The sequence below is a fragment of the Humulus lupulus genome, chromosome 1 (assembly GCF_963169125.1).
Source record: "Humulus lupulus chromosome 1, drHumLupu1.1, whole genome shotgun sequence".
In the NCBI taxonomy this organism is placed as follows: Eukaryota; Viridiplantae; Streptophyta; class Magnoliopsida; order Rosales; family Cannabaceae; genus Humulus; species Humulus lupulus.
Genome location: NC_084793.1, coordinates 6,837,211 through 6,853,846, shown reverse-complemented (window position 1 = coordinate 6,853,846; position 16,636 = coordinate 6,837,211). Strand labels below are relative to the sequence as shown.

Below are 16,636 nucleotides of genomic sequence, written 5' to 3'. Positions count from 1 at the left end.
AGCAGAGTCGGGACGTTGAAAGGAGACCAATTGGCAGGGAGGGAATGCTATAGCATCTCCATGAGAGGAAAGAAACAAACGAACGCTCAAGCACTCGTCATCATACAAAACAAAGACGGAACGGTCTTAGAGGTTGACGAAGAGATCGATCCGAGGATTGAGGAGAAGGTTGACCTCAAACCTTTAGAGGAGCTCAAAGAGGTCCAGCTCGAGGAAACTGATCCCTCGAAGAAGGTGAAGGTCGGAAAACACCTCCAAGACGAGGCCAAATAGCAATTAATCTGTTTTTTGAAGAAAAACCAGGATGTCTTCGCATGGTCGCATTCCGACATGGTGGGGATAAGCCCGAATGTAGCAAGCCACGCCCTAAACATAGACAAAAGCTTTCCCCCGAAGCAACAAAAGCAAAGACAACTGGACGAAAACAGAAAGAAAGCACTGAAGGAGGAGGTTGACAGGTTAAAGGCAAACCATTTCATTAGGGACGCCTTTTACCCTGACTGGGTAGCCAATCCGGTGTTTGTCCCAAAGCCCAATGGGACGTGGAGAACCTGTATTGACTACTCAGATCTCAACAAAGCTTTCCCAAAAGACTGTTTTCCGTTACCAAGAATTGACCAGCTCGTAGATGCCACGGCGGGGCATGGCCTGATGTCGTTCATGGATGCCTATTCTGGATATAACCAGATTCCCATGCACGCCCCCGACCAAGAACATACGAGCTTCATCACGGATAAAGGGCTATATTGTTATAATATCATGCCATTCAGGCTCAAGAATGCTGGAGCCACATACCAGCGGCTCGTAAACATGATGTTTTCAGAACAAATAGGGAACAACATGGAGGTTTATGTTGATGACATGCTTGTAAAGTCTCGACTCAACAAAAACCATGTTGGTGATCTTGAAGAGTGCTTCGGCGTGCTCAGGAAGTACAATATGAAGCTAAATCCTCATAAGTGCACTTTCGGGGTATCTTCAGGAAAATTTCTGGGTTTCATTGTGAACTCTCATGGAATCGAGGCTAACCCCAACAAGATCAAGGCCCTGATTGACATGCCCTCACCTCGAAAGCACAAAGATGTCCAAAGTCTGACTGGCAGGATGGCAGCCCTAAGCAGATTCATCTCGAAATCTACAGATCGTGGTCTTCCATTTTTCAACTTACTGAGAGGGGGTAAGAAATTTGAATGGACAGAGGAATGCGAGCTGGCCTTTCAGGAGCTCAAAAAGCACCTTGCGGAACCACCCATCCTGTCAAAACCTGAAACGGGAGAAATACTGTACCTATACCTTTCAACTACCGAACACGCGATAAGCGCGGTGCTCGTCCGAGAAGAAGAGAGGATGCAAAGACCCGTTTATTACATCAGTAAAAGATTACTGGGGGCAGAGTCAAGGTACCCATTGATGGAGAAACTCGCGCTCAGCCTAATTCATTCATCCCGGAAGCTCCGCCCCTACTTTCAGGCACATCCCATTCATGTACTGACTAATCAACCACTTAGGCAAGTCCTGTCTAAACCAGAAGCTTCAGGTCGACTTCTTAAATGGGCTGTTGAGCTCGGACAGTTCGAGATCAACTACCACCCGAGAACGACCATTAAGGCACAGGCATTGTCGGACTTTATAGTGGAATGTACTGGTATGGCTGACGACGAGGTAATAACCACGGCCCACGAGCTATGGAAACTTTACGTCGACGGCTCGTCAAATGAAAATGGAGCAGGGGCAGGGGTCATTTTGATTACCCCCGCAGGAAGCAGATTTCATTCTGCCCTAAGATTTAACTTTAAAGCATCGAATAATGAGGCAGAATACGAGGCTCTACTCGCGAGACTTCGTATAGCTAAGGAGCTCAAAGCTCAAGCTATACATTGCTACAGTGACTCCCAGCTCGTGGTTAATCAAATCTTGGGTGAATATCAGGCTCGCGGCACGGGAATGGCAGCTTATTTGGAGAAGGCAAAATCAGCGTTAGAGTGTTTCGAATTCTATACAATCGAACAGGTTCCCCGCGAGCAGAACTCGAATGCAGATGCCTTAGCTCGACTCGCCACGTCCACCGAAAATGAAGAGCTGAATGTTGTGCCCGTAGAACACCTATCAGCACCTAGCATCAACGAGCCAGAAGAGGAAGATGTGTGTATGATCGAAACAGAGCCGACCTGGATGACCCCCATAGTTGATTATCTCGAAAACGGAGTTCTTCCAAAAGATCGGAGCCAAGCTCGAAAGTTGATGTATCAACTTCCCCGTTACACAATTTTGGATGGAAGGCTATACTGAATGGGATATTCCATGCCGTTACTCAGGTGCGTAACCCCTCCCGAAGCTAAGAAAATCATTGAAGAAATTCATGAAGGGTTCTGCGGAGATCACACTGGGGGGTAGAGCCTGTCCAAGAAGATCATACGCCAAGGATATTTCTGGCCAACCATTAAAGCGGATTCTTTCGAGTATGTGAAGAAATGCGACAAATGCCAGAGATTCGGCACGATACCTCGAGCCCCACCATCCGAGCTGACCATGTTGACATCCCCATGGCCTTTCGCGGTATGAGGCATCGACCTCATAGGCTCTCTCCCGACTGGCAAAGGCAAAGTGAAATATGCTGTAGTCGTCGTGGATTACTTCACAAAATGGACGGAGGCTGAACCGTTGGCAACTATAACCTCAAAGAAGATCCTTGATTTCGTTGTAAAGAGCATCGTGTGCCGATACGGAGTGCCGAGGAAGATCGTATCCGACAATGGAACCCAGTTCGATTGCGACCTATTCACAAATTTTTGTGAAAAGAACGGTATAATAAAGAGTTTTTCATCAGTGGCTCACCCTCAAGCGAACGGCCAGGTCGAAGCTGTGAACAAAACTCTCAAGAGTTCTCTAAAGAAAAAGTTGGAGGAAGCAAAGGGACGGTGGCCCGAAGAATTGCCCCAAGTCCTTTGGGGATACAAGACAACGGCTCGAACCTCGACAGGACATACCCCGTTCTCTCTAGCATACGGCTGCGAGGCAATGTTGCCCATAAAAGTCGAAATCCCAACGATCCGAACTCAGATTTACGACCAAAGTTCAAACCATACTCAGCTCGAGGAAACCTTAGACTTGATTGAAGAAAAAAGAGAAGAGGCCCAGATAAGAAACGCTGCCTACCAGCAACGAACTACCAGATATTTCAACAAGAGGGTTCGAGATCAAAAATTCGGAATGGGAGATCTGGTGTTAAGACGCGTATTCTTGGCAACTCGAGATCCGGCAGCTGGAGTGCTCGGGCCGAACTGGGAAGGACCATACCAGATAGAGTCAATCATCCGACCTGGTGTGTACAAACTTGCAAGATTGGACGGGAGCCTAGTACCGCGAGCATGGAATGGCGAACACCTTAGACCTTACTATCAGTAGTGTAGGAAAAGTGTTGCCTATAACCATGAGTTTCTATTTGTATTAGCTTATTTGTTTTTTAATGTCATCAAATAAAAGATCCATTTCATTCAAATATGTTATTTCTTTTTATTTTTGCAATCTCTCTTAATTTAATAACCTATGGTCACACTCATAGGATATTAAGGGGGCATCATTGGTACATATACCATCAACTTAAAAAATAAAATAACATGTACAAAAAATATAAAGTATTTGGATGTAACTAAATACGCGAGCCTAGATAGTTCAGACATAACCGAATTATAAAAAATATATAAAGTATTTGGATGTAACCAAATACGCGAGCCTAGATAGTTCGAACATAACCGAATTATCAAGAACATATAAAGTATTTGGATGTAACCAAATACGTGAGCCTAGATAGTTCGGACATAACCGAATTATCAAAAATATATAAAGTACTTGGATATAACCAAATACGCGAGCTGAGATAGTTCAGACATAACCGAATTATCAAAAACCGAAAACGTTTGGAGTTAACCAGATGGGCAAACTTAACAGGTTTGGAACAAACCAGCCAAAAGAAAAAAAAACTAATCGATGGTAAGTAGGAACCTAAACCTATTTCGAAATCGAGGCTGGAATATCTTAAAGAAAATAGTTTCGAACTCTTAACCTTGGAGCAAAAACCGAGGATGAGAAAAAGTGACTAAGCAAAAAAGGTATTACCAAACCATCCACATTACATACCATATAAGTACTTTTGGGTTCATGGTTGAAGTAATATCCGACTTTGAAGAATAACGAGGTCGGAAGCAGATAATTTGAACAAACTGTGCATGAATGCATTGAGCTTCGAACCTAAATCCACGATATGTTTGTATGACTAAATAAACATAACTGATTCATCAATATAAAATGTGCCAAATATTTCGAGCCAAGAAATGTAAAGCATATATAAGTAATATTTAAAGAAATTGTATCAGCCCCGAGGGCATAAATTAAAATAATTACAGAAATAAGGGGACGCAGCCCCAATAAATGGTTCCCCCGAGATCAGAGTCAAGGAATATAAGTCTCCTTGGCCTTCTCAGCATCTGCAGCACCGGATTCCTCAGGACGAATAGCATGGCTATCCTTTTGAGCTCCCTCCGAAACGGCGTCCCGAGCAACCTTTTCCTTCTCGAGCTGATCAGCCTTCTCCTTCTCGAGCTGCTCAGCCTCTTCCTTCTCGAGCCGAGCATTCCACCTTTCAAGAAGCGGCGCCTCGTGAGGACCTAAGAAGCTGGTGTCCAGATCTTCATTGTAGGCCCACATTCGGTACATAGCAGAGTCAACCGCTTGATCCTTCTTCTCTTTGTATTCAGCAAGGAGGCGAGTTTTTTCATCCTCCATGATCTCGAAGGTGGCGGCCTTTTCCTCTTCAAGCTTCTTGTTGGTCTCCTGAAGCTGGGTGATCTCCTTCTTATGCTCCTCGAGCTCAACTTTCAGCTTCCCGAGCTCGGTGGCCATGTCCTCACGTTCCTTGGCTCCTGCCTCAAGCTTCGCATCCGCTGCCTTCAGGTCATCGCATGCTTTGAGCTGGAGATCCTTCGCCTCCTGAGCATGAGACTTTCTCGAGTGGATCTCATTGTTCAGCTTATAGTTGAGCTGGGCAGTGACGGCAAGAGCCTGAAAAAGGAAGAAACCACAATTAGCTCCAGGTCAGTGTGATTATAAGCAGAAAAGGAAGGAATGTAGAAGGATACTCACCGCGGCAGTATGCTCGATACTCTTCTCGTAGAGAACAGTGCAGTCTCGGGTGTCATTTAAGCACTGCCATTGGGGAGCTTCGAGACTGCCATAGCTCTGGCCGATCCGGGACATAACATCCGAGACCAGCGTAGATCCGTGGGACCCAGCGGCATTATCGACCACATATGCATCCATGTGGGTGGAAATTGATAGCTTCTGAGCTCGAGAAGCAGAAGGCCTTCTAGAAGGCAGACCTAAGGATGACTGACCTACCACAGGAGGTTGGGACTCAGCCATAATGGAGGGACCAACCAGCGAAGTCGGCGCCACAGCAGAGGCGACGACCTGCGAGGACGGCGCCGTTGTGGAAGCGCCAGCATGGGAAGTCGCCGCAGCGATGGAGCTCGAAACCAGCAGAGCAAGGAGAGGTGTTTTCTTGGACCTCTTGGGGCCTTTGCCCGGCTGGTCGGTCTTCTGCGCCCCCGCTCTGGGGCGTTTGCTCCTCTTGGCGCAGGCGCCATCAATGATGTTGTCAAGGTCGGAGTCCATCTTGCCTGCACAAGTCGCAACACAGAGTGAGTTAATAAAAGAGAAGAATACAAGTTGTTTCAGTATCACAGACGTATAAAGTGATGATAGAAGAAACCTAACTGGAACTCTCCCCCGAGCTCGAGCTTGGGGACCATGAAATTCCCCCGTCTTCAGAGGAGGCGGGGGGAGTGCCTTCCCTATATGTGGGTGATAACCTCGAAAGGTCCCTATAATCGTTGGTCCCATACTGAACAGCTATCCCGTTCCACACCTCGTCCGTGGTATACAGGGTGTCGTATTTCCCGAGCCCACTATCAAACCTATGGACACAGTCATCTACCCAACTCCATATGTAGAAGTGGTATCTATCCTGTGGGCACGAGACTAACCTATTGGGCCTGTGTTTTAGTAAGGTGGGGACCACGTTCTCAAGGTAGGAAGGACTTTACCTTCATCCGAATCCGAGCTCGAGGCTTCATCATTAGCCTCATTCCCAGACAGCGGACTCCTCGGGCAAACTGGAAGTGGCGGCCTCGTTTCTCTCCTCGGAGGAAGGGCGCCTGTGGGCAGTGGCACCTGCTCCCAGTGTTCATATTTTTTATTGGACCAGTCAAAGGTGGACTGGCCCTCCCCCAAAAGTCCGCACTTTCGGAGCTTATCCTCGTGTAAAAGGTATAAGAGGAACCTCCTGCCATGTGGGAGTTGGAGCAGGGTCTCTCTATGCTCCTTCATTGTATCGTCGGGAGTGGGACGCTGAAAATTGGCTGAAAGACAACATATTTCTACTAAGTACGGATCTAAGAGCTAAAGTCACGAGCACAGAAATAAAGATAACAAGAATACTTACGAATCTGCCTGAACAAATAGTGTCGAGACGGGGACAGACCCTCTGTCCAGAAGAAGGCCCTTTTGAAATCGGGCAGATGATTGGGAAGATCTTCAAAGACCTTCTTCTCCTTGGGATAGCTCGAGAGGTAATAAAAACCATCCCCTCCCCGAGCTCGGGAGGGGTTACTTTTCAGACAAAAGAGATACAAGATCTCTTGAGGCGAAGGTCCTTTCCACCCCATCTCGTGGTATAAGGACCTCAGGGCAGACAGTACCCTGTAAGAGTTGGTGTTGAGTTGGAACGGGACCAACCCAACAAAATCCGTGAAGTCCTTGAAAAAAGACTTCAAGGGCAATAGAGCTCCTGCCCTCATATGCTCCTGGCTCCAGGCCGCGTATTTCACACTGGCGTCGCGGCCCCCAGGGGCGAAGCAGCTTCGTTCATGGTCGACCGGAGGTCGACACTTCAAGGAGCCTGACAGGCTAAGGCCGTGGAAAGCCAGGATGTCAGTTATTTGACTAGTTGTGGTAACCGAGCTCCAGTAGTGCTCGGCCTCAAACATTTCTCTCCTCGGCTGCGAGGAAGAAGGTTCCCCCATTAGTGAAAAGTTGAGCTCTCCTGGATGGTATGCGACAGTAACCTTTAATGTAGGATCGAGAGGAATCGGCCTAGGTCCTGAATAGGGTTCCGGATAGAGGGCCTCCCGAAGAACTCTCCTCTTCCCCTCTATGACCTCGTCTATCTGGCGGCGGTAGTGAGCTCGAATGTCCTCTTGCTCGCGCGCAAGCTCGTATTCTCTTATCCGACGTTGATTCCGGGCGAACAGGGATTCTGGGCTCGGAGATTTTGGCTCATAAGGGATTGCCAGCAACGACCCCCACCATCTTTCCAGATTCTGTGACATCTAGCGAGAAAGAAAAAATGGTGAGGGCCATGCATGCAAGAGTTCCGAGCTCGAACTTATGAGCTCGGGGTTAAGGAGCAAAACAAGCTATATATTAAGACCCTTATTAAAGAGTCAGGACGTGCGTTCCACGGGAAAGGAAGGAGAGTGGAAATTTTTTTGAAAATCCCGAAAATCAAGGGAAAAGAGAGTGGCGGTTAACCAGGAAAGGCAGCCTTGGGTTTCGTGCATTTATCAAGGCCCATGTTTTTTACCCGAAAACTTAGTGTACAAGAAACGTCGCCTAAAAAATTTCAAAACCCAGAAAATAGGAACCTCACTCAAATATGAAAACTGGGTATAAGCCAGTGATGTAAATCTAGTATGGAAGTCTAAAAAGCATAAGAGCCTATCGGATCAAAACCTCCTATCATATTATGCTAAGGATGTAAACTAGTATATACACATACACAGCAAGAACAGCATGAATAAAAACTGACAAAATGGAAAACAAAGATTGCATACTTACACAATAATGGCGATTGCAGAGAGATTGTCGATTGAAGAAGAGGTTGCAAATAAGAACTCACGGACTCGAACAGACCAGGGTTTCTTTGTTTCTTTGGCCGAGAAAACATGCACAGAATAGAAACTTTATAAAGAGGTCTCTGGTTTCGTTTTTCTTCTTTTCTTGCTTTTGGTGAACGAAGGTAAAAATGAAGATGAATAGTGGGGTCTCATATATATAGATGGAAAAAGGGGGATTAATCTGAGGCGTTGAATGAAACCCTTGCTAGATCGGACGGATGGCAATCAATGACAAGATGGCGCCGAAAAGGTGGCAGACGGATGATCGTGGGCATGTTTCCAAGGTACTCAAGTACCAAAAATGAGCAATACCCAGCTGACGCGTGTCCATTTTCAAAAGTGTGACGGTACAGTTCTCAAAGAAAGTAGTTCAAAAGTTTCCTTCTCTTAGGATTCGAACAAATACTTTTGAGGGGGCAAGATGTTACACCCAGATTTCGAGCTATGTTAAATATGACCTCGAAAGTTGGATTCGCAAACAAGTGGACTCATAAGGTTGGAAATATGCTCTAGGATTAAATATCGAGCCTGCAGGGACATAGACGACCTCGAATATGGTGACCTCGGAGTGTTCATGATCTCGAAAGGGTAGCTCCGGAGACGCATCCATCTTCAGGGATGACCCCGGATCAGAGGTCCCGAGCTCGACGCACATGCGATCTCGAAAGCCATGTGACCTCGGGAGATATCTCTAGCTCGAAAGATGACGGGAAACCTGGGAAGCTAAAGCCTTGGAGATACCTGATAACCTCCTTGAATATATATAAGTGATGTCTATACGAAATGTAATCCTCATTTATTATTGTAAATCCCCTAGAATCGTGGGATATTATTTGGTCAGTTATACGTCCCCTGGTCTTCAGGGGACGTTTCCTTTTATATCTGATTATAGGCATTTAAAGCCATTTATTTTATTTACACAAAAAGGGTAACTACCCAAAATATGTGGGATAGTATTCTGCAGCCTTCTCTATAAATAGAGAGGTTAAGCACCATTGTAAGGGACCGGAAATTCTGATCCTTGAGAGAAAACTCTGAAGAATTCATTCCTGAAGAATTTTTCAGAGATAATCTTGAGCTTAATAACAGAGACTCATGGACTAGGCAGATTTAACTGCTGAACCACGTAAAAATCGTGTGTTTGTATTGTCTTATTTCAATTGGCCATTATCAGTTATTGTTTATGTGCTCTTCTTTCACTGTTTGACGAAAAACGGCGTCAACATTATTTAATTAAAATAGGATATTTATTTCAAAATTTATATGACATTAATATAAATTTAATAAAAATAATTAATAAATTATATAAATAAAACTAAGCAAACGTGCATATATATATATAAATGTTGTGTTTAGATGTCTATGTAGAGATTATTGATATAAATATTTATATATACCATAGAACTATAATTTATTCTATTATATCTCTTCTATATAATAAGTGTGTAGATAACATAAATTTTTGGTTTTAACGGTTTTTTATTTTTTTAATGTTAATTTTAACAGAATATTCTTATATTTAACAGAATATTCTTATATTTAACTGTAGTTTGTAAACACTTAGACTTAAATAAAATAAATAAATAATTAAAAAAATTAAAATAGGATATTTTTGAGATGTTTTACAATAATAATTATTTTAAAATAATAAATAATTAAACAAATTAAAATATGATATTTTTCAGATATTTTACAATGATAATTATTTTAAAATATTAAATAATTAAACAAATTAAAATATGATATTTTTGAGATATTTTACAATGATAATTATTTAAAAATAATAAAATCACATGTTTTATAACTTAAATAAAATTTAATTAAACTTAAACTCAAATAATATCATATTAAACATATAATATAATCTACGATGAATTAGCAACAAATTATTTAAAAAAACTAGCAAGAAACTTAAATTTAAAATATACGTATAATATTTAATATTACATTAAATATATATATAATCTCTTGTTGTCACTCTCAAATTCAAAAACTCGAACAAACATAAACTTAAACAAAAATAAATAAATTATTTAATTAAAATAAGATATTTATTTCAAAATTTATATGACATTAATATAAATTTAATAAAAATAATTAATAAATTCTATAAATAAAACTAAGTAAAGGTGCATATGCACGTTGCTTGTATCTAGTACATATTAAAACAACGAACTAATTTTCATTAAAATTATAGATAATGTTTACAGCTTTAAAATTAAGCAACCGTACATTCTTATTTATATATATGACTGACCAAAGTAAATGTGAATAGTCAAATATATTCAGCAACCAATTCGATGATTCACTATTTTGTTTGTTTGGATAAACAAACCTATACAAAATAAATAAATAAATAACACACTAAATAATAATAATAATAAATATGAAGACATTCTTTGATATTAGAAGAATAGGGAAAGAAGATTTAAACATGGGGACCTAAAAATATTTATATTATTTTAAAAATAACAAACATATAAATTAAGTATCATAACTAACTTCATAAAATAAGTATAAAAAAATTCATATTAAAAAAAAGTATTGAAAAAATTTACACTGGTGTATGATTACCAGTAGGACAGGATATTATCTTGACCACTCATTCAAAATAATGTATGAACTTGTTGAATAACCAAGATCATAATAATTAAATTTCATGAATTATCAGAATTGTACCCTGCCAATAACAGCATTTAATAACTACTACAAATATGTATGAAATAATTTTTTTTTTTTTAAATTATGGATCTTATTATCTCGTAATCGTATGCATAAGAGATGATTATTATCCAAATATGTATAATTATTATCCAAATATAAGTTGTGTTTAGCATAATCTCTTTTTTTCTATTTAATTAAGTATATACACAAATTATATTTAGCCCATAATTAACGCCACCTTGTATTTTATAGCCCATAATTAAGCCGTTAAGCATGATTTTCTACATTAAGAACTTACTTTCTAAGTCAACAAAATAATTTCCTAGAAATTAACAGTCAAGAAAGTAGAAAATGCACTGCTGTCGGAGTTGAATTGTTCTTTTCGCTTCTTTTGCTCTTATTCAAAGCTTCATATCAAAATGGACCCTCTCTTCTGCTTGTGTCCTTTTCACTCTGAATTTTCTTCGCTGAATTTAACATATGTTTTGGAATCATTTTCTTCTTCCCTCAGCAATGACAAAGAACAGAGATACCAATCACTACAAAAAAAATAAAAAATAAAAAAAAAGATTGAAATGTGAATGGTTTGATTCTGAAAGTCAAGAAAGTGGCATTAGTTTTTCTTTTGCTTTATGAGAGAGTGACAAAAAAAAAAAAAAAACCAGTTTACAAACTGAAGCCATCACCATGAAAAGAGTTCCAAGAACTCGTTTCTCTCTTCTTGTTCTTCACATTTTTGTGTTCTCTTTAATTCCATTGAAAATTGCTTCCTCACCAAGAACACAAGCAGAGGCTCTTATAAAATGGAAGAACAGCTTGACCATGGAACCATCTACTCTGGAATCATGGTCCAACAACAACATCAACAATCTCTGCAACTGGACTAATGTTGTCTGCGATGGCTCCACTGGAGAAATCTCACAAATAGATCTCTCCAGTATGGACCTGAAAGGAACTCTAGACCAGTTCAACTTCTCTCCATTCCTTAACATCACTGTCTTCAACCTCAACAACAATGTTTTCTCTGGTTCCATACCAACAGCCATTGGTAATCTCACCAAGCTCACTGTGTTGGACTTGAGTGACAATGATATTGTAGGACAAATACCAGTGGAGATAAGCCGGTTAACAGAGCTTCAATATCTCAGTCTGTTCAACAATTTTCTTGAGGGGCCAATCCCTTACCAGATCAGCAATCTACCAAAGGTATGGTACTTATCCCTTGGAGCAAACAATTTGGAGAATTCTGAGTGGTCTAAATTTTCAAGCATGCCTTCTTTGACATACCTTGATATTTATTTGAATCTGTTTAATTCAACATTCCCAGATTTCATATCAAAGTGTAGGAACTTGACCTTCCTAGACATGTCTCAAAACAGCTGGAATGGTTCAATTCCAGAGTCTGTATTTTCCAATCTGGGCAAACTCCAATCTTTCAATCTCACTAATAATCAATTTAAGGGACCTTTGTCATCAAACATTTCGAAGCTTTCTCAGCTCACACACCTTCATTTTCCAAATAACTCTCTCAATGGTGAAATTCCAGAAGAAATTGGTCTCCTACAAAATCTTGAGGTTATTGAACTGTATAACAACTCCTTTAGTGGGAGTATTCCTTCTTCTATTGGCCAACTCAAGAATCTCTTACGTCTTGATCTTCGCATGAATTTGTTAAACTCAACAATTCCTTCTGCGCTTGGTTCTTGCGCTAAGCTCGTTTACTTGGCTTTGGCTCAAAATAGACTCGGTGGAGAATTGCCATACTCATTATCCAATCTGAATAGTCTCACAGATCTTGGCTTATCTGATAATAAACTTTCTGGCCCTCTCTCCTCTGTCTTGCTCTCCAATTGGACTGCTCTCACCTCACTACAATTTCAAAACAACAGCCTCAGTGGGCAAATTCCTAAAGAAATTGGGCTATTGAAGAATGTCACTTATATTTTCCTATACCAAAATAACTTCAGTGGTCCAATTCCCTCAGAGATTGGAAACTTGAAGGCACTAGAAAAGTTGGATCTTTCTGGGAACCATCTTAATGGTTCAATTCCTACTTCTCTATGGAATCTCAAAAACCTCGTCTCTGTGAAACTTTTCTACAATAATCTGGTTGGAACCATCCCACCAGATATTGGAAATCTAGTATCACTGTCAACTTTTGAGGTTAACACCAACCGACTCTCAGGAGAGTTGCCGGTTAACATTTCCAGCCTCAGCAACTTGGAGGGGTTCTCTGTTTTCACCAATAACTTCAATGGAGCAATCCCCAGAGACTTTGGGAAGAACAGTCCTAATTTGACATACATTAGCTTTTCAAACAACTCGTTCTTCGGAGAGTTGCCACCATATTTGTGTAGTGGGTTCAAGCTAGAGACTTTGAATGTAAACAACAACAGCTTCACGGGACCATTGCCCGAGTGCCTAAGAAAATGCACCAATTTGAAGAGAGTAAGGTTCGATGTGAACCAATTCACAGGCAACATCACCAATGCTTTTGGTGTTCACCCCGCTCTTGATTTCGTTCGACTAAGCGACAACCAATTCGTTGGTCAAATTTCAAGTACGTGGGGGCAATGTGTGAATCTCACCAATTTGGAGATGGGTCGAAACAAAATCTCTGGTAAGATCCCACCTGAACTCGGGAATGCAACAAATTTGCACGTTTTGAGCTTAGAGTCTAACGAGTTAAGTGGGGAAATTCCTACTCAAATTGGAAACCTTAACAAGTTGTTCCTTCTCAACCTCAGCAATAACCATTTCACAGGGAGCATCCCTCGAAGCCTGTCCAATCTAACTAAGCTGGAAACTCTTGATGTATCTGCGAACAATGTTTCTGGGACCATTCCAACTTGGCTCGAGGATTATAAATTTTTGTCGAGCTTGAATCTTAGTCACAACAAGTTTTCTGGCGAAATACCTCAAGAGCTTGGCAACTTGGGCTCGTTGAAGTACATGTTGGATCTCGGCAGCAATTCTTTCACTGGAGAAATCCCATCAAACTTGGCCAGGCTTTCATCACTGGAGATCCTTGACGTCTCACACAATCAACTATCCGGCAAAATCCCATCGTCGTTTTCCAGCATGGTTAGTCTAGTTTCGGTCGATTTTTCCTACAACAACTTGACGGGTCCAATCCCAATTGGGAAACCTTTCCAAAACGAGAGCACCTTCTTGGGAAATCCTGGCTTATGCAGAGACACAGGAGGGGTCAACCTCAATCCGTGTAGCTCAATATCAAACGACAAATCAAGCAAGAAAACGACACATATTTTTATCGGGGCCCTTGTTGTCGTTTGTGCTTTGATAATACTTAGTGTGACTCTTATAATTTTCTTATTGACTCGGAAAGGCAGACACCTGGACAATGAGAGTCAAAGCTCTGACAAGTTCGACAACACCGAAACAGTGATATGGGAAGAAGAGGAAGAAGAAGAAGAAGAATTTACTTTCCAAGAAATTCTTAAAGCCACAGAGGGCTTCTCTGAGAAATACTGCATCGGAAAAGGAGGATTTGGCAGCGTGTACAAGGCTGTTCTGAATTCGAGTATAGTTGCTGTCAAACATTTGTACGCGTCGGACTCGGACGAAGTCCCGAAGAGTTACCAACAGAGTTTCCTTAACGAGATAAAGACTTTGACTAAAGTCAAGCACCGAAACATCATAAAGCTACATGGGTTTTGTTCGAGGAAAGGCTGCATGTACTTGGTGTATGAATACATACAAAGAGGAAGCTTAGCAAAAGTTCTGTACGACTTAGAAAGTGAATATCTCGTCTGGGAAATAAGAATGAGAACTGTTCAAGGCCTGGCTCATGCGCTTGCTTACTTACACCATGATTGTTCTCCGCCCATTGTCCACCGAGATGTAACCTTGAACAATATACTACTCGATTGGGATTTTGAGCCTAAACTGTCTGATTTTGGCACAGCCAGATTGTTGAGCCCTGACTCCCCTAATTGGACTAGTGTTCAAGGATCATATGGCTATATGGCACCAGGTAAATTTGTTTGATAAACTTTATATATTAAGCAAGCATGATCATTTACGAAATTTCGTTACTGACTTTTGATCATTTTTGTGATGAAAATCAGAGCTGGCTCAGACAATGCGTGTAAGAGATAAGATTGATGTGTATAGCTTTGGAGTTGTGGTATTAGAAGTAATGATGGGAAGGCACCCTGGGGAGATGCTGGAATCACTATCAGCATCAACAAGAGCATTGTCAAATGGTACTGAATTGCTTCTCAAGGATGTCTTGGACCAGAGGTTGCCTCCTCCAGATGGGGAATTGGCTGAGGCAGTGGTGTTCATGGTGACTATAGCCTTGTCATGCACTAGAACCAACCCAGACATGAGGCCAAACATGAAATTTGTGGCACAAGAGCTATCGACTCGTCCTCAGCCTTACCTGTCTGAACCTTTTAGCTCCATAACCATGAACAGGTTAAAGGGCTTTCGAAAGTGAGAAGAAAATGTAAGTAGTGGAGTTTCTGTTTTGAGCAAAAATTAGTTCTGTTATGCGATATGAGTAGATGCATAGTTAGTTTAGAATTGTGTATAATCTTTCAATTTAGTAAAGTCGTTTGTCAAAGTATCAATTAAAAGTGACAAATGATGTTAATGTATGCATGAAACAAAGTACTGTTGCTAAATACGGAACATAAATTAGTCCAAAGGAAAAAGGTATCATTCAAAGGATGATAACGAGAGTTTACCGAATAAATTTTTTATTCAGAGCGAGAGGTCAAGATTAATTATAGTCAATATATAAGAGTAGTAGTGATGCAGAATGGGTGGGACCTAGTTCCCATTTATAATTTTATTTCTCGTCTCTGTTTCAGTCTCATTTATTCCCCATTCATGATGGGGTGGACAATCCCTACAGAAAATTAAAAAAATTAATTTTAGACTAAAATTTAAAATAAAAATAATATATTATATGTAAATTAAAATATTGTATAATATTTATGATTTAAAATACTAAATATTATTCCAAATAAAATTTAAAATATTAAAAAAAATTACTAATATACTACAATAACACATAAAAATGATATAAAATACATATAAAATATTACAAAAATATATAATAATTTAAATAGGGTCGTGGGGGCGAGAAGTATCATCTCACGGGTGCTATGTGATGCAGGTAAAGGCAAAAGAAAGCTGGACCATCCTTGAGTTGGAGAGCTTAGGTGACGAAGTGTACATATGCGGCTGCTCGACCGCCACGACCGAGGGTTGAAAGAGGAACTAGGGTTAAACCCTGTTTTGCCGCTTAAATCAGCTTGTTGTAAATATTTTCTTGTAATAGACTCTGAAATTATATTTTTGGGATCCCAGTGTATACAGTAAACGTTATAATGAAACGTTATATCTTAACCAAAATTTGAATCCATAAACCGCTAATCATACTTAGTTACACGATTTTGGCCAAATGACTCGATTAGCGAGTTTAGCACTGTTTACAAGGCACACTGTAACGGTCCCTGGAGTTTGGGGCGTTACATTAGCTCAATAGCTTGATATGAACTCGATATTAGTTATTGATGAATTCTCAATGGGGTTGATATAGTTAGGCTCGATAGCTTGATATGAGCTCGATATGAGTCAATGATGAATGCTCGATGGAGTTGATATAGTTATGCTCGATAATGGCTCGATAGCAGATCGATGGTGACCTAAAAAGATTAGTTATAATAGTGTCTCGATGGCAATTCAATAGAAGCTCGATATAGAGCTCAATTAAACTCGATATGGCTCGATGGCATCTCGATGACAGTGTTTACTTCAGTTTTCTTTTGAATTTTGTTCAAATATGTTTAACATTATGTTTTCTTACCAATTGTTTTCATGTGTCGATGCAAATGCCGAGATTGCTTGTTCCGTTTGAAGATCATTTTCCTGGTCGAGTGACATATAAGGGTGGTAGCACTTTCAAGGATATTAAGAAAAAATTTGTGGAGCTCGGGCTGCTTGAAAGAGCTAAGGAATCCTCTTTCAATCAGTTCTTTTTGGCT

The 16,636-nt window shown here is 40.7% G+C and overlaps 1 protein-coding gene across 3 annotated transcripts; it reads left to right on the top strand.

Moving 5' to 3' along the window:
- The first annotated feature begins 11,133 nt into the window (after window positions 1–11,133).
- LOC133784579 (MDIS1-interacting receptor like kinase 2-like) lies at window positions 11,134–16,018 on the top strand. Of its 3 annotated transcripts, none has more exons than XM_062223882.1 (3): window positions 11,134–14,613; window positions 14,708–15,090; window positions 15,766–16,018. In XM_062223882.1, the coding sequence occupies exons 1-2, from the start codon at window positions 11,304–11,306 to the stop codon at window positions 15,079–15,081; spliced, it is 3,684 nt and encodes a 1,227-aa protein (XP_062079866.1). In that variant the 5' UTR covers window positions 11,134–11,303; the 3' UTR covers window positions 15,082–15,090; window positions 15,766–16,018. The 3 variants fall into 3 exon arrangements, with proteins under 3 accessions (XP_062079866.1, XP_062079859.1, XP_062079871.1); XM_062223887.1 differs by lacking the exon at window positions 15,766–16,018 and having other exon boundaries at window positions 11,699–11,822; window positions 11,944–14,613; window positions 14,708–15,314; XM_062223875.1 differs by lacking the exon at window positions 15,766–16,018 and having other exon boundaries at window positions 14,708–15,314.
- Window positions 16,019–16,636: the final 618 nt, after the last annotated feature.

What these genes read in the sequence shown, in the direction of transcription:
- LOC133784579 (XM_062223882.1), top strand. Translation starts at nt 11,304, where the DNA reads ATGAAAAGAGTTCCAAGAACTCGTTTCTCTCTTCTTGTTCTTCACATT. An exon ending in ATATGGCTATATGGCACCAG is followed by an intron (nt 14,614 to 14,707) that starts GTAAATTTGTTT and finishes GATGAAAATCAG; the next exon opens with AGCTGGCTCAGACAATGCGT.